This window comes from Bombina bombina, chromosome 1 (genome assembly GCF_027579735.1).
Source record: "Bombina bombina isolate aBomBom1 chromosome 1, aBomBom1.pri, whole genome shotgun sequence".
Classification (NCBI taxonomy): Eukaryota; Metazoa; Chordata; class Amphibia; order Anura; family Bombinatoridae; genus Bombina; species Bombina bombina.
In genome coordinates, this window is record NC_069499.1 from 1,337,921,802 (window position 1) to 1,337,947,363 (window position 25,562).

Here is a 25,562-nt window from a genome sequence, read left to right on the forward strand (position 1 = left end):
AGATCTGTTACAATCAGGCACTTTGGAATCTAGCCAACAAACTACTAATAGTGCCCCTACCTCCCACAATAAGATAGTCTCCGGTCTAAGACCGAGATCTACTTTCATGCCACAACTATCCACTGTACCTGTTGTCAATATTTTTGTAAAGCAAGTTGAAAAGGAAATGTGTAATTTCCCCTTGAATGGCATAGTTGGTGATAACCTAACTGGATCCAAAAGAAAGGCCTTAAACAAACTTATCACATCAGATAATATCGTGATCAAATCTGCCGATAAGGGTGGTAATGTAGTCCTGTGGGGTCAAACCAGCTATGTACTTGAGGTAAAAAGGCAGTTGTTGAATAGAGACCAATATTTGCGTCTAATACATGATCCATCATCAGACATACAGTCTCTGATTTTTAGGAAACTAAATGATGCCAGAAGTGATGGTTTAATCTCTAACACTGAGTTTAAATATCTATTTAATCAACATCCAGTCATGCCAGTATTTTACTGCATACCTAAAGTTCACAAGAACTTAAAAAATCCCCCAGGACGTCCCATAATATCTGGGATAGATAGTATGACAGAAAATCTTGGCAATTACATAGACTATTTTTTAAAACCTTTTCTGTGTACTATGCCGTCCTACATCCTTGATACTGCTGACTTTTTGAGGAAAATAGACAGCTTATCTATACCTGAGGAAGCCCTATTGGTTACATTAGATGTAGAGGGACTTTATTCCTCTATCCCCCACCATATAGGGATACAAGCAGCTAAGCATTTTCTTGACTCAAGGGGTCCATCGTATAGTATGCCTACTGACTTTGTTATTGACCTTTTGAGAATAGTTTTAGAGAATAATGTGTTCTCTTTTGATAATAAAACCTACAAGCAGATTAGGGGGACAGCAATGGGGGCCACATGTGCCCCCACGTATGCTTGCTTACATCTAGGGGCTTGGGAGATGGAAGATGTCTATCAAAAAAACGAGTTCAATGAGAAAGTCCACTTATGGCTTCGATTTGTGGACGATGTATTTGTCATATGGGAAGGAACAGAAAATGATTTGAAAAAGTTCGTTGATGAACTCTAGAAATATTGTTTTAACAGTTAATTCTAGTAAAGTAGGTCTGTCTTTTCCTTGATCTTGACATACGAGTTGAACATAACACACTGAGAACTGAAAACTATCGTAAGGAAACTGCTATGAATAGCATTCTCCTAGCGCAAAGCCATCATCCTTATCACTTAGTGAAAGGGATCCCTAAGGGAAAATTTTTACGCCTTCGACAAAATTGTTCGTCTCGCGTTAAATTTGATAAACATGCTGCTTGCATGACAGAGAGATTCAGAGCAAGAGGTTATCCAAAGAGAATTCTTAAAAATGCCTATACCTTTGCGAAAGATACAGATAGAGAATCCCTCCTCTACCCAAAGGAGAAAGAAAATACGAGTTCGATTAGACTAGTGACTAGGTATAATTGTCACTGGAATGGAATAAAACGTATTATTAATGACAATTGGAAGATTCTGTTGAATTATGAAAACGTGGCCAAAGAAATCGGGCATTTTCCATCACTCACGGCAAAAAGAGCCCCTAACCTAAGAGATAGACTTGTACATAGCAAGTTTGTCACTCCACAAACTAATTGGTTATCCAGACAAAAATTAGTAGGAAATTTCCCATGTAAGAAATGTGTGGCATGCAGATTTATGTTAAAAACTAAAGTTTTTTCGGCTTGCACAGAAAAAGTTTATAAACTGAAATTTTTCTTTAACTGCAATACTGAAGGAGTGGTATATTTACTAAACTGTGATTGTCCCTCTTTCTATGTAGGGAAAACCAAGAGAATATTGAAAGACAGAATCCTTGAGCACAGGGATGACATAAAGAACAAGGTGAAAAACAGTAGTGTGGCTAGGCATTTTGAGTCCTTCCACAATAGCAGCCCTGACTGCATGAGAGCGCTGGGCATAGATAAAGGGATCACCAATGGTAGGGGGGGGGGGGGATAATGATAAAGTCCTACTACAGAAAGAATGTAGGTGGATTTTCAACCTCACTACCATTGGTCCCAAAGGTATGAACGAAAGATTAGATATGGCGTGCTTTTTGTAAATGTTGTGACATAAAATGTTATACTGTTGTTAAATAATAACTTTATTACATAGCTGTACCTAAATCTTTGAGATTTTATAAACCTGTATATTTGTTCTCATAGTTACTACTTGCTGAAAGTGGATGAGGATCTTGAATATATATTTAAATTTGTATATGTTTGAATATTTTCACCTCCCATATGGGCGGAGTTAGTTTGGTTTAAAGGTAGAACCAACACATGTTAGATCATACAGCCCTGAGGAAGCCCCGTTTGTCTTGTGACGTGGGGGTGAAACGTGCGTCGGCATTGGCTGACCGGTCCCACGTGGTCTGATACGCAGTGTTGTCGAATAGAACAGAGCGGTATGCCGTGGTGAGCCGCCAACTTGGAGTAAAGCAAACCTTGGAGTCTGGATACTTTTGTGAGCAAATTTATCAATGCTAAGAGGTTCAAACAGACCGATTTGGACAAAGAAAAGTTAAGCGACTCCTGAAAAGAAAAGAGGAGAAGGGCGCCAGAAGGTATAGTTGACAGAGGGACCCGGATGTCCATACCCGGCGTTCTCCTACATCCCTGATAAGTGCCCTTGTTTTACACTTTTATGTTAAAAGATCATGAAGTTATGAGTTCAAGTGGTTGCAGTTGACAGAGGGATTTGTCTATTGATTTGAAAGTCCTCCTGCATATCCGCTTGATTGTACAGCTGCTACATTTCTCCTTAAGCTCCTGCTTGCTGCATTGCATGTCTCACTCTGTGCCGCTTGACTTTTGCTCTTAATCACTAGCTTTGGCTCACGTAGTGACTCTAACGCTTCACTCTTTACAGTTTAATTTCCATTGCCTTAACTGAACTAACAACTTGGACAGTATATGCACTTTATTAGAACTGTTGAATCAACAGCATTGGGACTATGTATGCTATCGTCACAGTGGCTACCTACTGTAGTTATCATTGTAGCAATAATTTTGATACTAATCTCATAGATTGTTGAACTGCATTATACTATGTACATATATCCTATATTGCATATATGAAAATACTCGGCTAACACAGTTTACTAAAACTTACCAAATCGGCACCCGGCGAGGTGCGTGAATTAAAAGCAATCTTTTTAAACTGCACACTGTGTTGCTCTAGTCATTTTCTATATAAAAAAGAGTGCTGAAACCCCAGTCTTTCAAGAGGTTATATCATAAACCTTTTTTCTTTCTTTAAATTGACATAATATAATATAAAATGGGTCTGCACCAGTTGTTATGATAATCCACTTATATAGAATTTCAAAATAAGTGGACATTTGTGTTCTGTTATTAGAGCACTTCTAGCAACACTATAATAGCAAATTTCCATTCAAACCATTCTCTTTTATATATATATATATATATATATATATATATATATATATATATATATATATATATATATATAAAACTTCTCCTGTATATATTCACATATATATACAGGCTTATCTATACCTTTATATCCATATAAATATATACAGGAATATGTATATACATACTGCATGTATATAGAAATATATAATGAAATATATATTGAGATATATATATATATTTTTTAATGTGAAGAACACTGGAATGTACAATATTAATAGCTCAGTTTGGGTTAGAGCGTGAGTATAGGTGCTAGATTTTTTCAGTTTGTTCGCTCCATTGAATTCCATGGGGAGAATAATTAACGCAGTCGCAATATCTGAAGTCCAACACTTTGCGCGTATCTGTTTTTTGCTTGCACGCAAACTTTTTACTTTCAACTTGTAATATGAGCGCTACCTGTTGTGTGTAAAAAGTTTACTTCCAGTGAAGTTAATGCTCCACTTGAAATCTAGGCCTATATTGTTTACTATTTTAGGTTGGTTTAATAATTTAAATGATAGCTCTTATAATGGATAAAAATGGCTTTGAAAAAGAAGCTAAATATCCCCAGAGCTGCCATACGTTATTTTTTCACAAGAATTCTGATGGATGGGAAGGGAGCGCCATTAAATGCTGGGTGAGTTACATACACAATGATGTGTTACATGTATGTACACACTAAAAGAGTTGTGCTACTTATAAACATATAGGCAAAAAAACAAGATCATTTAATTCACTGGCAAGACTCGAGATTTATTGAATCTATCTCATGTTCCTCGTATCCCTTTCTCTAAATTTATCTAAACTATTCCACTGTAAATCAAAATGTGTTGAATGTATATCAGGGTAATGTGTTACTGTGCTTTATTCCTCAGGATGGAAATGGTTACATTGATGAAAATGAGTTGGATGCATTACTGAAAGATTTCTTTGAAAAAAACAAAAAGGTAAGGAATCCTGTATGTTTTTTAACCTGTATGTGGGTGGATCAGAAGAGTATAATGTTATTCTAGAAACACTTGTGCAAAGTCCGTGTGTGTAGTTAGGCAAATGGATATAGTTATGTCCAACGTATTCTGTTCAGTCAGATTAAAGAGGTATAACACAATGTTCAGTGTACACAGCAAGTAAAGGGAGAAATAAATGGACAGCGTCAAAGACAATCCTGACTCACCACTCTAAGGAAGGCTATTGCAGCATCTCTCGGTACTGTAAATGGGTATGCAGCCACTATCCACTTCACATAGGACGTATCGCTCACCTCTATGGTGTAAACATCAGCTCCGTGGCAATGCACCTTTCCACGAGGTTTGAGCGTTCTTTCCTTCTCGGCGTCTCCGGCCAGCATGTACCTCCTCAGCACTTCCGGGTGACGTCAGACGCTGTCAGACGCTGTCCTTTCCAATTCGTTTGCGTGTTGCTCCCAAATGCTGTGAATACAGCCTCTATTGACCGGACAAAAGATCCAAAGCTGGGATAAATCTTGTTCCTTCATAGGATAGGAGGGCTCCTCTCCCTCCCAAAGTAGTAGAAAAAATAATCCAAAGGACCAAAGGATATAAATAAAAAGTCAATTCTTTATTGTTGAATTAAAAGAAATGGGCATCAAAATAGGGGGAAAAGGAAGAAACGAGCAGGTCTTACGCGTTTCGGCAAGGTTCAGCCGTACTCATAGACCATACATGCTCACAGGTGATACAAACTTATATACCGTATAGGGATTACCCATTGGTTAAAACATCACACACCTCCTAAACACCCTTTTGAAAGGGATAATATCACACAGGTTATATTATAGAAAATTAACGGTTTAACACCATTACTCAATGTATTTATACATAGTACTGAAGATCCTAAAACAAAACAAAATACCTATTACATTATAAATATAGGCAAATATATACAAAAGGAAACATCATAATGCAAAAATATATACAGACCAATAAATCAATAACAAAATAGAGACACCCATAGATATAAATTTTATTCGTAGGTATAAATTTTATCAGATGATCACACTAATGGATAAGAAATATATAAGTAATTCATATATATTAAATATGTTGGAATATATATTAGAATGAATAGTTCCAGTTAATAATATTTAAGCATGATCATTATGATGTAATAAATACCTAGAAATGACTATACATGGCTGAATATAAATTCATTCAAAATAATTAATTAATATATTTCTAGAGGAAATAGGTTCAGTAATATACATATAAATTAGTTCTCCCAAAAATTAATGAGGTCATTCTCTGAATTAAAGCCATCAGGTTTCAAAGTGCATAGTTTATGGATCCAATAAACCTCTTGGCGTGCCAAGGTGGACCATTTATCACCACCTCTAGGATTATTCTTAATGATTTCTATGGCATTCCATTTAAAACTACACACATTTCCATGATGTATATCTATAAAATGGCTTGCTAAATCGGAACAATGTTGTTCATTTCTAATGTATCCCAGATGTTCACGGATACGAGTACGAATGTCACGGGAGGTCATACCCACGTACTGAATTTTATGTTCCGTGCAACAGATGAGATACACTATATATGAAGAAGAGCAATTGATACAACCCCTAGTATCAATATGTTCCATTATGTCTAAGCCAAGAACTTTGGCTATCAGGTTTTCGCAACTGACTAGGTGAGATCAAATTGCCCAATGTAAGCCCTCTTTTATATGTAAATCTACATCCTCCTTTGACCACATCCTTAAGAGAATCATCTCCATATAACATAGGCAAATATTTTTTAACGATGTTACAAATTTGATAGTATTGGTTGGAATACCTTGTAATGAAATTTGGTTTATTGTCAAATTGGGTCTTTTTGTCACTGGACTTGTCTGCTACTAAAAGTAAACTATTTCTGTCACATTGTGTTGCATAGTCATGAGCCTGTTTAATAACTTTCTTACAATAACCCCTCTTTTGGAGTCTAATGCCTAAATTATTACACTCAGAATTGAATACTTGTTCATTTGAACAAATTCTACGATTTCTAAGGAACTGTCCTTTCGCTATACCCTGGAACACATGTCTTGGATGAGAGCTGGAAGAGTGTAGGATTGAATTCCCAGCTATTGGTTTACGAAACAATTGAGTTTCAACTTTATCAGAGTTCCCATCAATGACCAACTCCACATCCAAGAAGTGTATTTTGTGCTTTTGCCATTCATATGTAAACTTAATCTCAGGGATGCAAGAATTAAGATATCCAACAAATCTCTGTGCCTCTGAGGAGTTAAATTTAGTGAGAAATATAAGATCGTCAATAAATCTTTTGTAACAAACAATTCCCCCAGATGAGTCAATACCATTAGGTCCAAAGAGGTATTTATATTCAAACCAGCCCATAAATAAATTGGCATAGGAGGGGGCGAATTTCGCCCCCATGGCTGTGCCCCTCAATTGGACGTAATATGATCCCTCAAACTGGAAGTAATTGCGTTCCAAAAGAAAACGAATAGATCTAATAATGAAGTCTTTAGTTTCATTTGAATAGTTAGTAAGCCGATTAAGGAAAAATGCTACAGCTTCCAGGCCCAAAGTGTGTGGTATAGACGTGTATAAAGCTTCCACATCCACAGTTAACCAGCTCATATCTTCCACCACCTGCACACCCTCAATAACATTTAACAAATGCGTAGTGTCTCTCAAAAAGCTGGGAAGAGAGGAAACCAAGGGCTGCAAAATGCTGTCAATCCACTCTGACAGATGTTCAAATAGTGAACCGATTCCTGCAACTATTGGTCTTCCCTTTATGTTAGCTATACTCTTGTGAGTCTTGGGCAGGTGGTGGAAGATAGGAATAATGGGGTCTGTGATGTAAAGGAACTCAAATGTGTCCTTATCAATAATACCAAGGTGAAGGCCATCATCTAATAAACCTCTTAACTGTTTTTGAAAACATGAGGTAGGGTTTCTGCTTAGTCTTCTATAGGAGGAAAGATCATTCAGCTGTCGTTCAGCTTCAGATATATACATCTGTCTATCCATTACAACGATATTCCCCCCCTTATCCGAGTTTTTCACCACAATTGACAAATTATTCTGCAATGACATTACTGCCTCCTTTTCCTTTCTAGTAAGATTTGAATATTGTTCGCTGGATGATTCATCCAGCTTTTTTAGGTCCTCAAGGACTCTCTTATGGAAACTTTCAAGTATTCTACCTCTAGACTGAACTGGGTAGAATCTGGATCTATTTTTGAATCTAGGAGAACACAGCGATACAGTATCCATAGCTTGCTCATACTCCAATTCCTGGAGGGAAGCTAAATCGCACATGTCTCTAAATTGAAAAAGAGAACCAATATTGGAGGTGCCACTATTATCAACAAATGTAGAATTGTTAACTCTTTCAATGCCATTATAGTGTCTACGAAGAGTGAGATTACGTATAAACCTATTTAGGTCAAGAATAGTTTGAAACATATCAAATTTTTTAGTGGGGCAAAAGCCCAAGCCCTTATTAAGTACTTTAAGCTCAGATTCCGTAAGGGTATGTGAAGAGACATTAATAACTAAGTTGTCATTTACTTCCTGGTGAGTTCTCTGAGGGCATACCTGTTCATACCTCTCTGTTTGCCTGTGTTCTCTGTCCCTCCCCCACCTCTTGTTTTTAGGGCCGACCGAAAAACCTGACCCAAAGGGGGTACCCCCTTGCTATTAGTTTTGGGGGCAATAACCTGTACATTGTCAGAGTTAGTATTCAATGACTGTTTACTCTGTGTGCTCTTTTTATTAGTACTGTTTTTATTACTGGTGCTTACAGCTTTGGGTGTCGTACCTGTGGAACTAATGGGTTTAATGGTCTCCATATGTGTAGTAATAACATTATTACCGTCTATTTGTATGTGATCATTATCCTCTTGTTGTCTATTCTCAATAGTGTGGGTAGAATCTGATTCACATTCTGAATTTGACCCTTCCTCATAAGAGGTAGAAAAGTTGGACAGAGAGTCATCATCTGTACTCACATTTCCATTAAAGGACACTTTTTTCTGATTTCTATTCTTTTTTCTCCATCTCCTACGTTTGTAACCCCTATTACCTTCACTGTTTTCAGTATCCACTCCCTGATTATCTTTCTGATTATATAGTAGTGCTCTACGTCTGTGAATTCTATACCACAAAAATACATTCCCTGTGGAATAGTCCTTTTGGTCACGTAGAAATTTCACATGTTTGGCCTGTATGATATCATTTTTACTAGTTTCAATCACCTCCTGCAACATTTTATCATATTCACCATATCCCTCTTCAGATTGGTGACCATTTAATTCTTGTTGTAACTGTAAAATTTCATTTCTAACAGTGGTTAATTGCTCAGATTTAAATTTAACCAACATCATCATAAGCCTAATAGAGCACTCAGATAATACACTATTCCATTCCTTAATAAAGTCCTGGTCATGAACCTCAAAAGTAGGGAACTTTTTAACCCTTAGGCCCCTCGGTATCATATTCAAAGAGACATATTTATTCATAATCCAGGTGTCTAGTTTCAGTCTTAGTTCTTTTAACCGTAGCAGTTCCAAAGTGTGAAACAAATCACTTAATTTAGTGTTGGTACAATCCAATGAAAAGAAATCTTCCAATTCAAGTCCCACTAAATCTTGATCATCGACAGTAGCCAAAGAAAAGTAACTATTGTGTGATAAATCCCCTGATGCATCCATATTTAAGGAGATATAAAGAAATCAGTATAACGTTCACCAGCCACAATTTGCTTCACTTACAACACATGGATGAAGAGATAATATGGTAGAAACACTTGTGCAAAGTCCGTGTGTGTAGTTAGGCAAATGGATATAGTTATGTCCAACGTATTCTGTTCAGTCAGATTAAAGAGGTATAACACAATGTTCAGTGTACACAGCAAGTAAAGACAGCGTCAAAGACAATCCTGACTCACCACTCTAAGGAAGGCTATTGCAGCATCTCTCGGTACTGTAAATGGGTATGCAGCCACTATCCACTTCACATAGGACGTATCGCTCACCTCTATGGTGTAAACATCAGCTCCGTGGCAATGCACCTTTCCACGAGGTTTGAGCGTTCTTTCCTTCTCGGCGTCTCCGGCCAGCATGTACCTCCTCAGCACTTCCGGGTGACGTCAGACGCTGTCAGACGCTGTCCTTTCCAATTCGTTTGCGTGTTGCTCCCAAATGCTGTGAATACAGCCTCTATTGACCGGACAAAAGATCCAAAGCTGGGATAAATCTTGTTCCTTCATAGGATAGGAGGGCTCCTCTCCCTCCCAAAGTAGTAGAAAAAATAATCCAAAGGACCAAAGGATATAAATAAAAAGTCAATTCTTTATTGTTGAATTAAAAGAAATGGGCATCAAAATAGGGGGAAAAGGAAGTAACCTGTGTGATATTATCCCTTTCAAAAGGGTGTTTAGGAGGTGTGTGATGTTTTAACCAATGGGTAATCCCTATACGGTATATAAGTTTGTATCACCTGTGAGCATGTATGGTCTATGAGTACGGCTGAACCTTGCCGAAACGCGTAAGACCTGCTCGTTTCTTCCTTTTCCCCCTATTTTGATGCCCATTTCTTTTAATTCAACAATAAAGAATTGACTTTTTATTTATATCCTTTGGTCCTTTGGATTATTTTTTCTACTACTTTGGGAGGGAGAGGAGCCCTCCTATCCTATGAAGGAACAAGATTTATCCCAGCTTTGGATCTTTTGTCCGGTCAATAGAGGCTGTATTCACAGCATTTGGGAGCAACACGCAAACGAATTGGAAAGGACAGCGTCTGACAGCGTCTGACGTCACCCGGAAGTGCTGAGGAGGTACATGCTGGCCGGAGACGCCGAGAAGGAAAGAACGCTCAAACCTCGTGGAAAGGTGCATTGCCACGGAGCTGATGTTTACACCATAGAGGTGAGCGATACGTCCTATGTGAAGTGGATAGTGGCTGCATACCCATTTACAGTACCGAGAGATGCTGCAATAGCCTTCCTTAGAGTGGTGAGTCAGGATTGTCTTTGACGCTGTCCATTTATTTCTCCCTTTACTTGCTGTGTACACTGAACATTGTGTTATACCTCTTTAATCTGACTGAACAGAATACGTTGGACATAACTATATCCATTTGCCTAACTACACACACGGACTTTGCACAAGTGTTTCTACCATATTATCTCTTCATCCATGTGTTGTAAGTGAAGCAAATTGTGGCTGGTGAACGTTATACTGATTTCTTTATATCTCCTTAAATATGGATGCATCAGGGGATTTATCACACAATAGTTACTTTTCTTTGGCTACTGTCGATGATCAAGATTTAGTGGGACTTGAATTGGAAGATTTCTTTTCATTGGATTGTACCAACACTAAATTAAGTGATTTGTTTCACACTTTGGAACTGCTACGGTTAAAAGAACTAAGACTGAAACTAGACACCTGGATTATGAATAAATATGTCTCTTTGAATATGATACCGAGGGGCCTAAGGGTTAAAAAGTTCCCTACTTTTGAGGTTCATGACCAGGACTTTATTAAGGAATGGAATAGTGTATTATCTGAGTGCTCTATTAGGCTTATGATGATGTTGGTTAAATTTAAATCTGAGCAATTAACCACTGTTAGAAATGAAATTTTACAGTTACAACAAGAATTAAATGGTCACCAATCTGAAGAGGGATATGGTGAATATGATAAAATGTTGCAGGAGGTGATTGAAACTAGTAAAAATGATATCATACAGGCCAAACATGTGAAATTTCTACGTGACCAAAAGGACTATTCCACAGGGAATGTATTTTTGTGGTATAGAATTCACAGACGTAGAGCACTACTATATAATCAGAAAGATAATCAGGGAGTGGATACTGAAAACAGTGAAGGTAATAGGGGTTACAAACGTAGGAGATGGAGAAAAAAGAATAGAAATCAGAAAAAAGTGTCCTTTAATGGAAATGTGAGTACAGATGATGACTCTCTGTCCAACTTTTCTACCTCTTATGAGGAAGGGTCAAATTCAGAATGTGAATCAGATTCTACCCACACTATTGAGAATAGACAACAAGAGGATAATGATCACATACAAATAGACGGTAATAATGTTATTACTACACATATGGAGACCATTAAACCCATTAGTTCCACAGGTACGACACCCAAAGCTGTAAGCACCAGTAATAAAAACAGTACTAATAAAAAGAGCACAGAGAGTAAACAGTCATTGAATACTAACTCTGACAATGTACAGGTTATTGCCCCCAAAACTAATAGCAAGGGGGTACCCCCTTTGGGTCAGGTTTTTCGGTCGGCCCTAAAAACAAGAGGTGGGGGAGGGACAGAGAACACAGGCAAACAGAGAGGTATGAACAGGTATGCCCTCAGAGAACTCACCAGGAAGTAAATGACAACTTAGTTATTAATGTCTCTTCACATACCCTTACGGAATCTGAGCTTAAAGTACTTAATAAGGGCTTGGGCTTTTGCCCCACTAAAAAATTTGATATGTTTCAAACTATTCTTGACCTAAATAGGTTTATACGTAATCTCACTCTTCGTAGACACTATAATGGCATTGAAAGAGTTAACAATTCTACATTTGTTGATAATAGTGGCACCTCCAATATTGGTTCTCTTTTTCAATTTAGAGACATGTGCGATTTAGCTTCCCTCCAGGAATTGGAGTATGAGCAAGCTATGGATACTGTATCGCTGTGTTCTCCTAGATTCAAAAATAGATCCAGATTCTACCCAGTTCAGTCTAGAGGTAGAATACTTGAAAGTTTCCATAAGAGAGTCCTTGAGGACCTAAAAAAGCTGGATGAATCATCCAGCGAACAATATTCAAATCTTACTAGAAAGGAAAAGGAGGCAGTAATGTCATTGCAGAATAATTTGTCAATTGTGGTGAAAAACTCGGATAAGGGGGGGAATATCGTTGTAATGGATAGACAGATGTATATATCTGAAGCTGAACGACAGCTGAATGATCTTTCCTCCTATAGAAGACTAAGCAGAAACCCTACCTCATGTTTTCAAAAACAGTTAAGAGGTTTATTAGATGATGGCCTTCACCTTGGTATTATTGATAAGGACACATTTGAGTTCCTTTACATCACAGACCCCATTATTCCTATCTTCCACCACCTGCCCAAGACTCACAAGAGTATAGCTAACATAAAGGGAAGACCAATAGTTGCAGGAATCGGTTCACTATTTGAACATCTGTCAGAGTGGATTGACAGCATTTTGCAGCCCTTGGTTTCCTCTCTTCCCAGCTTTTTGAGAGACACTACGCATTTGTTAAATGTTATTGAGGGTGTGCAGGTGGTGGAAGATATGAGCTGGTTAACTGTGGATGTGGAAGCTTTATACACGTCTATACCACACACTTTGGGCCTGGAAGCTGTAGCATTTTTCCTTAATCGGCTTACTAACTATTCAAATGAAACTAAAGACTTCATTATTAGATCTATTCGTTTTCTTTTGGAACGCAATTACTTCCAGTTTGAGGGATCATATTACGTCCAATTGAGGGGCACAGCCATGGGGGCGAAATTCGCCCCCTCCTATGCCAATTTATTTATGGGCTGGTTTGAATATAAATACCTCTTTGGACCTAATGGTATTGACTCATCTGGGGGAATTGTTTGTTACAAAAGATTTATTGACGATCTTATATTTCTCACTAAATTTAACTCCTCAGAGGCACAGAGATTTGTTGGATATCTTAATTCTTGCATCCCTGAGATTAAGTTTACATATGAATGGCAAAAGCACAAAATACACTTCTTGGATGTGGAGTTGGTCATTGATGGGAACTCTGATAAAGTTGAAACTCAATTGTTTCGTAAACCAATAGCTGGGAATTCAATCCTACACTCTTCCAGCTCTTATCCAAGACATGTGTTCCAGGGTATAGCGAAAGGACAGTTCCTTAGAAATCGTAGAATTTGTTCAAATGAACAAGTATTCAATTCTGAGTGTAATAATTTAGGCATTAGACTCCAAAAGAGGGGTTATTGTAAGAAAGTTATTAAACAGGCTCATGACTATGCAACACAATGTGACAGAAATAGTTTACTTTTAGTAGCAGACAAGTCCAGTGACAAAAAGACCCAATTTGACAATAAACCAAATTTCATTACAAGGTATTCCAACCAATACTATCAAATTTGTAACATCGTTAAAAAATATTTGCCTATGTTATATGGAGATGATTCTCTTAAGGATGTGGTCAAAGGAGGATGTAGATTTACATATAAAAGAGGGCTTACATTGGGCAATTTGATCTCACCTAGTCAGTTGCGAAAACCTGATAGCCAAAGTTCTTGGCTTAGACATAATGGAACATATAAATGTGGAAAGAACTGTAAAGCTTGCGAGCATATTAAGATAGGTAGTTCATTTAGTTCCTATGTCACTAATCAGACGTTTGATACTAGGGGTTGTATCAATTGCTCTTCTTCATATATAGTGTATCTCATCTGTTGCACGGAACATAAAATTCAGTACGTGGGTATGACCTCCCGTGACATTCGTACTCGTATCCGTGAACATCTGGGATACATTAGAAATGAACAACATTGTTCCGATTTAGCAAGCCATTTTATAGATATACATCATGGAAATGTGTGTAGTTTTAAATGGAATGCCATAGAAATCATTAAGAATAATCCTAGAGGTGGTGATAAATGGTCCACCTTGGCACGCCAAGAGGTTTATTGGATCCATAAACTATGCACTTTGAAACCTGATGGCTTTAATTCAGAGAATGACCTCATTAATTTTTGGGAGAACTAATTTATATGTATATTACTGAACCTATTTCCTCTAGAAATATATTAATTAATTATTTTGAATGAATTTATATTCAGCCATGTATAGTCATTTCTAGGTATTTATTACATCATAATGATCATGCTTAAATATTATTAACTGGAACTATTCATTCTAATATATATTCCAACATATTTAATATATATGAATTACTTATATATTTCTTATCCATTAGTGTGATCATCTGATAAAATTTATACCTACGAATAAAATTTATATCTATGGGTGTCTCTATTTTGTTATTGATTTATTGGTCTGTATATATTTTTGCATTATGATGTTTCCTTTTGTATATATTTGCCTATATTTATAATGTAATAGGTATTTTGTTTTGTTTTAGGATCTTCAGTACTATGTATAAATACATTGAGTAATGGTGTTAAACCGTTAATTTTCTATAATATAACCTGTGTGATATTATCCCTTTCAAAAGGGTGTTTAGGAGGTGTGTGATGTTTTAACCAATGGGTAATCCCTATACGGTATATAAGTTTGTATCACCTGTGAGCATGTATGGTCTATGAGTACGGCTGAACCTTGCCGAAACGCGTAAGACCTGCTCGTTTCTTCCTTTTCCCCCTATTTTGATGCCCATTTCTTTTAATTCAACAATAAAGAATTGACTTTTTATTTATATCCTTTGGTCCTTTGGATTATTTTTTTCTACTATAATGTTATTCTGTCTGTTGGAGAAAAATCTGTGAATAGTCTATTGGAAGAATGGCTTGTCTGGGGAAATTGTCTCATGTTTGTTGGAAGAGTCTTCGAAATATCTGTATTAAAGTGAATGTCAATTTTGATGCTAAAGTGCCCGGTTTTTAAAAATTTGATTAAAAACAGGGGCACTTTAATTCATCAAAATTTACATTTCACTCCTGTTGAGAAAAAAAACTTACCTTTTAATCTTCACAGCAGCTCCAGCTTCCTCCGGTCATTGCAAGCCATTTCTGATGTCAGAAATGATGGATAGGTCATCTTCCAATCACGGCTTCCCCCCCGGGGGAATCCGTGTCTGATTCAACGCCGTGATTGAAGGAAGCTGGATTCCTCATTTTAGACCCAGGAAGAGGCTTTGCAACTGGCGGAAGAAGCTGGAGCTGCTGTGAAGATTAAAAGGTAAGGTTTTTTTCTCAACAGGAGTGAAATGTAAATTTTGATGAATTTAAGTGCCCCTGTTTTTAATCAAATTTTTAAAGACCGGGCACTTTAGCATCAAAATTGACATTCACTTTAAGTTTCAAGGAAAAAAGTCATCTTTACTGGAGTAACTTGTCTCAGGGAAGGATTTTCTTTCAGTTTAATGAATATCCGGTCTGAAAGGATGTCATAGCTACTGGACAAATATCCTGTGTTTTAGAAGACTATACTGTCCGCAGGACAAATGTCTTATCCATTGGAGGAATATCTTTTCATACAAGTGGGTGTATGTGTTGTGTGCTGTGGGAATATGATGTCTTATAGCATCTGTGCTAAGATGTATTCTCTGCTGAAGGAATATGATATCCTTGGAAAGGATGTCATGTTTGTTGGAGGAATGCACCACCTGTTCCACACTTTACCTCTTACTCCTTGTGTGGGGATGCTTCATGTTGAAACACTACAGTTTGTATCATTGTTCCACATTCCAATTATCCTAGGACTTCCTCGGTTTCAATTACATGAACACACGATTTCCTGGTGCAAGAGTGAATTAACTGCTTTGAGAGAATATTTGGATGTATTTTCTAAGAAAAAAGCTGAAGTTTTACCTCCACATCGGAAATTTGATTGTGCTTTAGAATTGTATCCAGGCACCACAATACCAAGTATAAAACCTTTCCCATCTCACAGCCAGAACTACAAGCTCTGGATATCTATATAAAGGAAAACCTTGACAGTTAATTCATCAGAACCTCATCATCCCTTGCCGAAGCAGGATTTTTTTTATTTGAGAAAAAAGATCACCATAAAGGATTCTTACCATCTACCATTGATTTTAGAACTATTTGATTACTTAAGGGGAGCAACTGTTTTTACCAAGTTAGACCCATATGGAGTCTACAATCTTGTTCAAAACTAGTGATGCTTTTCAAGTTGTGCAATGCTCCTCAGGATTCCAGATGTTTGTCAATAACATTTTCAGGGATTACCTGAATACATTAGTAATAATATACTTGGATGACATTCTTATCTTCTCCAAAAAATTATCCGAGCATATCCAGCATGTGAAACTAGTCATGCTGTGCCTGAGACTAAACAACCTGTATGCTAAATTGTAGAAATGTCTGTTTCAGCAAAGCACAATACTTTCCTTGGTTATATAATTTCTTCCTTAGGTATTTCTATGAATGCAACCAAGTTATCTGCAATACTTGAATGGCCTCAGCCTACCACTGAAAGGAGTACAGGAGTAAGATTTCTCAGGTTTTCAAATTATTATAGGCACTTCAACAAAATATTTTCTTCAGTTGCAGCCCCCTTAGTAGCTCTAACCTCCAGACCCAAACTCTATAAAAACTGACCACAAGATGCTGTTAACGCCTTTCAATGTTTAAAGAAGATCTTCGGTACAGCAGCAGTTCTCCAATACACATTGGAGGTTGATGCTTCAGAGATTGCAGCTGGAGCCGTTTTATATCAAAAAGATCCAATCTCAGGAAAAAAGCCAGCTGGGCTTAATTTTTCTTTAGATTTAATTTTACTTTGTCCAACCTGCCTGGTTCCAAGAATAAAAATGCGGATGCCTTGTCACACCAGTTCTCTCAAGAGGAAGATAAAGATCAAACCTCCAACTTTATAATCCCACCACAAAAGTTTATGTTCACATCTCTTCTACAAGAATTATTATCTGCTCAGTCTCAAGTGCCACAAGAGAAACAGGTCCATCCGAATATATAATTTGTCCCACAACATCTAAGAAAACAGATTATTCAGTGGGCTTATGTAACATGTCTGGTCATCCTGGCACAGAAAAAAAACACTGCAACAACTAACATCCTACTTTTGGTGGCTGGATATGGCCTATGATGTGAAAGATTATGTGGGTTATTAAAAGTCTTACAATTCCAAGACAACCTTGGCGCCATCTTAGCATGGTTTTCATCACATACCTACCTTCTTCCAAAGGCTATGCTATCAATTGGGTTGTAGTTGATCACTTTTCAAAAATGTCTCATTTCATTCCAAGACACTACCAACTCTCCAAAAACTGGCTTCTCTCTTCAATTCCCAAGTAAACAATCATTAAATAATGCTGGAACTCTCATTTCTCCTTAGTGTGAGCTCATATTTAAGATTTTCAGGAAATCCAAACTTGAATAGAATTAAAGAGTGCAGTCATTTTAGATGATAAGCTCCTGAATTTAAAAGAAAATAATCTTCCCGTCTCCCACTTTGCTTCCGGTGTGAGGTGATAGGATGCACACTGCGTCTTTCTGGGATTTTCTATTTGGGTGGCTCTACAGCAAATTCTTCAGGATAGTAGTTTTGTGTATGGGATGGATGCTCTGTCCATGAAAGGATGGTCTGTCTTTCAGAGTCAATATTAAAGATAGCAAATGTATAATGGTACCCACTGTCCAGGTATGTTTACCCCTCAATAGCCTGATTTTTTTTGCTTTTACCTCCACATCACTCTAGGAGAGCACATCCTACCCTTACAAAAATCAGCGCCATTTGATGGCAACTTTGTTTATTAGGAATGAATCATTAGTGTTTGTATGTATATGTCATTGTTCTTTGCTGGTTACTGCTACATCATCTTTCTGCTTTGTGCTCTTGTAAGCATTTTGTTTTTCATTGGTAATGTTGCAACACTTGCTACCTGTGTTTAATATTATTATGCCTGCTTTTCCTGTTGCCTGCTGCTCTAGAATATACCTGACTACTAGCCATAACCTGCCTTTACCTGACTGCTGATCATAACCTATGGCCATAGGTCATGTACAACCTTTGTATATCTGACCCCTGGCCTATCTGTGGTTGTGCCCTGGCTATATTACTATCCACTGTACATACTGGCCTGTATGTGATTGTTGTTCATATGTACCTGAACACTGCCAGATTTCAACCTCCATTGTATTCCTATTAATTGGCTTATGTACTGCCTCCATATGTAACCTGTTGTTCCTTTGATCAAACCTTCGGTCTTGACCTCTTTACTCAGCCTATTGCTAATCTTTGACTGTCCACAATCATCAGCTTGCTGAACTGATAGATTTACTGTACCTATTACTTTAATAAATCCCTTACTTTTATTACATTAAAGAAAAGTCCAGTTGAAGAATATTCTTTTTCGGCAGCCTCTTCCATCTAGCAAACAATAGGTCCCTCTTTCTTTTTTTACAGCCCCATGTTCTGGTTTCTTGATCGTGTTTCCCACTATCTAAGATGAGCTTTTTCTCTCCTCTAATTCTATTTCGTATCCATGATGTAATTATTGGTTAACATAATAATATCGCCAGAGGATCTTGCCTAATGTCTACATTTAAAATGTAATGAAACTGAAACAATACTGCACATTTAGGTTCTTTAAAACAACTGTGAGGCTTGCAGAGTTGAGTCTCTCTCCACCAGTAAAGCAGTGGGCGTTGTCCCTGTCAGCAAGTGAGCCTTTATACAGCAGTATCTGATGTGCAAGAGCATGTATTTCTGGCTAGTTTCTATTGACCACACATCTAGGCATTACTAAATGAATACATTAAATAAATAATACACAGACACAAAACTTGGGTGAAAAAGGCCGCAGCCCGCATTTATTAAAATTAAATGAAGATCAAAACTTTATTCAAATACACAAATTTCATTTAAAGGTGCTTGCCCTAAACAAAAGGACATGCCTTCCACTGGCTCTCAGCCAGGCATGCCCCCCAGCTAAAATCTCTCCCCATATCTGAGGAGGTACCCACAATAATATTCCACTTTTTAGGCTAGCACCCCGCAACAGCTGCGACAACCACTTACCACATCAAAAAGGGGGAGGGAGGGAGGGACGCTTCTTTCCAGGTCTTCTCCACACGATGACGAACTGAAAGTGAGCAACGGCTCACATAGACCCGCCCATCCGCGCCTCGAGTGAGGTCACTGGCCCCTCCTCTCACAGGCGCTCGACGGGGCCGCATTGACCACACATCTAGGCATTACTAAATGAATACATTAAATAAATAATACACAGACACAAAACTTGGGTGAAAAAGGCCGCAGCCCGCATTTATTAAAATTAAATGAAGATCAAAACTTTATTCAAATACACAAATTTCATTTAAAGGTGCTTGCCCTAAACAAAAGGACATGCCTTCCACTGGCTCTCAGCCAGGCATGCCCCCCAGCTAAAATCTCTCCCCATATCTGAGGAGGTACCCACAATAATATTCCACTTTTTAGGCTAGCACCCCGCCACTGCACGAATTACAATCGTGCACCAACCCACAGGGCTAAGGCCTTTTTCACACCTTCGCTTAAATTAAAATTAAACAAATGAAGCCCAATCTCATTAAGGTGAACACCATCTTTTAAAAAGAAACACCTGCCCGTTTCACCTTCAAACTCAACATGCCGAATTGCACAGCCACCCCATTTTGCAATGAAACTAGAAATAGTTCTATTAACTTTCTTTCTGGAGCAGTCCAATTTCCTAAAATCCCATGCTGACCTCCAACAAAGTCTGCATTCTATATCGGACCAAACCACTGTGATATTAGGAAATAATTCCTTTAGTCTAATGATGTCCCATTTAATCATATCTATCAACTTTTTCTGGGACATAAAACCCAGATCATTGCCACCCGCATGAATGACAATAATATCGGGAGGGTGGAAAAGCCTAGCCCAACTAATAACGTGACCCAACAATTGATCCCACCTCAAACCCCTAATGCCAAACCATTTAATAAAAACATTCTCAAATGAACAACAAAGTTGGGACCTCGCAACTTTACATGAAGCAGCTTTCCTCGCCCAATAAATATAGGAGTGCCCAACGATCCAACAATGCGGGGGACCTGCTGAAACAGAAAACTATCACACTAAATCTGGCCTAATATATAACTTGAAACAACCAGACTTCCACCGACCAATCCTTTTCACCACACTTTCATTCAAACCCAAATTACTCGCATCCGTAGCTGCCCCAATCCTAAACGAGTGGCAACCAAATTCCCTACTATCAACTCCAATCTCCACTAACGCTTTTTTTAACACTGCTTCAAATTGAAAACGAGATAAAGACGATCCGTCCTCATGGATTAACAACGACCTACCCTTTAAACCATTCCTCAGATACAAAAATTCCTGAACTGCCGTAACTGGGCAGCACACCCCACCAATCTGCTTCAGGCTAACCCAACAACCCTTACCCTCTTGATCAGTTTTTGATTTCTTTAACCATAACAAAATCTCATTCGAATTAAACACAATATCATTCAGATCAAAACCACCTAAACTCCAACGATTCGCTGAAACCAATTCAGATACCCTAAAAGCACCAAAATATGCTAATAAAAAGGCTACTTTAAATAATGATACTTCGAAACCAGAAAAACAAACTTTATGTAAAACTAAAACCACTCTTTTTAATAATGAAAAATTTAAAGGCCGCCTCTTATCTAAGACCACCTTCTTCCTTAACAGGCCTCTCACTGCCATACGAATACAAAAATTTTTTGATAAATCCTCCCAACCTAACAATTTAAACAGGAAGGATAAAGCCGACATGTTACGCTTTATCAGAGATTTAGAACATTTTTTAACACCCCATACCTCAATCCAATCCAAAAGCAAACTCACTTCATCCACAAGCTTATCATTCTCCACAAGCTTATTAAGCCATTGAACCCAAACAGACAAATACGCACCCCAAGTTCTAGGAGCTAAAGCTCCCCTCACCATATTCAAAACTCTAGAAAATTCAGGTACCACATTTCCTCCGGGCACGTAGCCCCCACAGTGTCTGCATCCGGAACTGCTTCTCGAAACCTCCGCCACTGAAAACGAGAAAGAGCATCAGCCCCAATATTCTCCTTTCCAGGAACATGAACAGCTCTAAAGTACACATTATGTTTCAAGCATTCGAAAACAAACATTCTGATCAAACCAATAACAGGCTTTGAACTAGAAGATAAGCGGTTGATGGCAAAAACCACGCCCATGTTATCAGAATGAAATGACACTTTTTTGTTTTCAAAATCACGGCCCCAAATCTTCAAAGCAACCACTAAAGGGAATAGCTCCAAAAAGACCAGGTTTTTAGTCAAGCCGGATTCCGCCCAAACCCCGGGCCAAGCACCAGCACACCATTTATTGCCAAACAAAGCACCAAAACCATGTGCACCCGAAGCATCAGTAAATAAATGCAATTCACTGTTCGTCAATTCAACGGACTGAATCAAGGAAATACCATTGAAGTCCTTTAAAAAGGCTTTCCAAACACGCAAGTCCTCCTTAACCTGAGCAGACAAACGTATCCTAAAATGAGGAACCTTAACTCCTACTGTTGATAGAGACAACCTCCTACAAAAAATCCTACCTACCGGGATAATTTTGCAAGCAAAATTTAACTTACCAACTAAAGATTGAATCTCCCTCAAAGAAAGCTTCTTTCTCCTAAGAGCAAAATCAACAGAAATTAACAAGTCCTTAACCTTGTCCTCGGGAAGCCTGCACTCCATCAAAACAGTATCAATACAGATACCCAGAAAACAAATAACCGAAGAAGGCCCTTCGGTTTTCTCAGATGCAATAGGGATACCAAATTCCCCAGCCATAGCCAAAAAAGAATCCATAATGACCTGACACGAATTCTGTCCAGCCGGACCCACAAAGAGAAAATCATCCAAATAATGGATAACTGATGACAAACCAGAAATCTGTTTTACCACCCACTCCAAAAAACAACTAAATTTTTCAAATAAGGAGCAAGATATGGAACAACCCATAGGTAAACACAAGTCCACATAATAAGAACCGTCCACAAAGCAGCCCAATAAATGATGGCACGATGGGTGAACCGGCAACAACCTAAAAGCAGATTCAATATCGACTTTTGCCAACAATGCGCCAGCACCAGCCTCCCTTACCAGAAACAAAGCTTTATCGAAAGAAGCATATCTGACCATAGAAAGCTCAGGATCGATACCATCGTTCACCGTAAAACCTTTCGGAAAGGATAAATGATGAATAAGCCTAAATTGATTCGGCACCTTTTTTGGAACAACCCCCAGGGGGGACACCCTTAGATTATCAAAAGGAGGGGAAGCAAATGGACCTACCATTCTACCCAAAGAAATTTCTTTCCGAATTTTTTTTAACACCACCTCAGGGAAATCCTCAGCAGACTTAAGATTACCAGAAAAAACAGACTCAATCCCTTTAACGAACGGAATACGGAAGCCATCACCAAAACCCTTAAACAGAATTTCCGCATCAGAAGCCATACCCCTTCTCCTACCGTACAACCTTAACCACGGCTCCATCTTTTCTACTTTCACCGGAGTCTTGGCTTTGAATGACACTATCTGCCTTCGATGAAGATTTTGCCCTCTTGAAGCATTTAGCACTGGAATGAATTCCTCCACAAAAGGAACATTCGTGCTTGTACTTGCAAGCCGCTCCGAACTTACACACCCCTTCATTGAACTGAAAACAGAGGCCTTTCCTAAAGGCCACTGCAGATGAAGCTGGCGAGGCAGAGCTCGAGACCCCCCCCGAAACACGAAAGGGCTGAACCGATCTCAACGGAGTCATAAGCTCCAACCAAATGCCCATATCCCTATCATCCCAAAGCATTTCGGGCCGAACCGCCAAACGCTGACGGAACTGCTCGTCATACTTCCACCAAGCCAGACCACCATAAGTACGACAAGCACTAGCTATTTCATCCAAGTAACAGAAAAGAGAAGAACACAATTCAGGGTTCTTCTCACCTATAACGCTAGCTAAAATACAGAATGCTCTAGACCAGTTAGACAAAGTTTTAGGAATCTTCCTAAACTTTCTTCTCCGTTCATCATCCTCCTTCTTACCCAACTCACCTTTAATATCCTCCTTGCTGTCAAAACTTTGATCCACAGGAAGAAGAGAAAAAATTTCTACAAACTCACGTCTCCAGATCTTTTCCTTAATATCTTTAGAGAGATGAATACCCAAAGGGCCAACTGAACACAAGCAAGGACGCCTCAATGCTTGATCAGACACTCTAACCTGATTAATCACCGAAGGAGCACCAGATGGTACAGAAGCCGTCTGATCCAATAAGCTTCCACTAGGAGTCACATTTTGCGCAACCCAAGCACCAACAGGGCCCGAGGGAACACTGACAATAGCCTGAGAACTATTAACAACACTAACATTAGACTGAGAACTACACTCCAACTTAGAGACTAAGTCCTTCAAACCTCTCAATAAAACCTCACACCTGTCATCAGACACACTCGCATTCAGCACCTGCAACTCACTATTACTCACACCTGTATTACATGAAGGTCTGGATAACCCTCTGGATGTACCTGTCTCCTTCCTTGTATCCAGGCGTAAAGATTCATTTCCATGCCTCTGAACCCCTCTATCTCTGTGACTTCTCCTATCCGGAGATCTAGATCTCCTATGCCTCACTCTTTCCCTTGACTGACTGTCTAGCGTAGCCCAGACAGACGTTTCTGAATCCTGATTCCTTCTGACAGTAAAAGGCGACCGGGATCTTACCCGACGCCGTGCAACTGGAATCCTGGACCTTCTCTCCTGATTCCTGCCTTCTCCTGCATTAACCTGTGACCGAGAGGATGCGTATTCCCTATTATCTACAATACTACCTCTAGCATAATCATTAACATCCCTTTCACCCCTTACAAAACTATGTCTATCCCTGTTTACACTACCCTCAGCTAAAGGAGAATTCCTGCCCAATGGACTACTAATGAACTCCCCAGCATTATCTGGAACTAATGTCTTAATTAACTGATTTAAAACCCCAAAACCCCTTACCTGCTCCGTTGTAACTGGTCCTGAACAAGATGGTAGCTGCTCCTCCTCATCGCCAAAGTCGCTATATTGCTCCTCAATCCATAACGAGTCACCTTCATCATGGCCACTCCGACTAGCTCCTTCAGACTGACCAGCATTGCAGCATCTATCCTGTAAAACAGCTGGGGAAAAAGACACATTACCCTGCCTAACGGCAGCCCCCCTTAACTCTTTAATACCCTGATTGATTCCACTATCCCCACTACTGTTAAATTGACTACCCTCCCTATTGACACAACCCTGCTGAAACCCTACACTTAAACTAGCATCCTGTGCCACAGTGTGAACATGTCCAGCTTCCTCAGTGCAGTGCTTCGTCTTCCTTACAGCTTTTCTACCAGACCCTTTAGTGCTGGGGTCTTGAAAATTTAGCTCACGCCTAACTGCAGTAGCTACAGGCCTAACTGTATCCTTCACCGGCCTACTTAAATTCCTAACTTCAGGCCTAGGGCCCGTTACAATCCAGTTCCCTGTGTGCCCTGTCACTAATGCATTGGCACCCTCATTGAGGGCCGTAGTATCCTGTGCCTGTGCTCCGCTAGGCCCAGAGGCCGTAATACCCCTCCGGGAAGATGCACCCTCAAGGCCAGTAATGGCCGTTACCTGTTCCCGAAAAGGCGCCAAATTCAAACATGACTCGTTTTCTGAGTCTTCCTCACAGGCCCCCATTGCCGCTTCATTTTCGGCTTGATAACCAGGATATATCCCCACTTCGCCTGTAAAAGAAATAATATTACCTTCTCCAAGCTCCGACACCGGCAACCGTGACTCCTCCGGAACGCTGGCGACATCATTCTTGCTCCGACGTTTCTTCACAGCTCCCGACTTGCTTGCGACAGTGCCGGCCTGCACCGCCCGTTGTTCGAAAACACCTCCGTCTGATGAAGTCCTCACCGCTCTCCTTCTTCTGCTCCCGGAATCCTGCCTCTTCGTTCCCGATGGACTCAACCTCTCAGGCGGGCGGGACCTCCTAACAGGCCTAGGAGCTCCGCCACCCGCCGTCGCCGCTCCTCCGGACCCGATGACCTCTTCAGGGACGAGTCTTCGCTGTATCCAGTCGACGCCCTTCGTCTTCAGCAGCTCTTCTACTGTTCCAAGGATTGATTGTAGATCCGCCATCGAAGAAACAGACAACCGGAACGCTTCTCTGAGGTAAGTGCAGGAACGCTTCTTTCCAGGTCTTCTCCACACGATGACGAACTGAAAGTGAGCAACGGCTCACATAGACCCGCCCATCCGCGCCTCGAGTGAGGTCACTGGCCCCTCCTCTCA

At 39.2% G+C, this 25,562-nt stretch overlaps 1 protein-coding gene across 1 annotated transcript in view; it reads left to right on the forward strand.

Moving 5' to 3' along the window:
- Positions 1-25,562, forward strand: part of CALB2 (calbindin 2) — a 150,295-nt gene that overhangs the window by 123,087 nt on the left and 1,646 nt on the right. Inside the window, exon 10 of the mRNA XM_053702387.1 lies at positions 4,343-4,414. Coding sequence (XP_053558362.1) covers positions 4,343-4,414 — 72 coding nt within the window. The remainder of the gene's footprint in view (positions 1-4,342; positions 4,415-25,562) is intronic.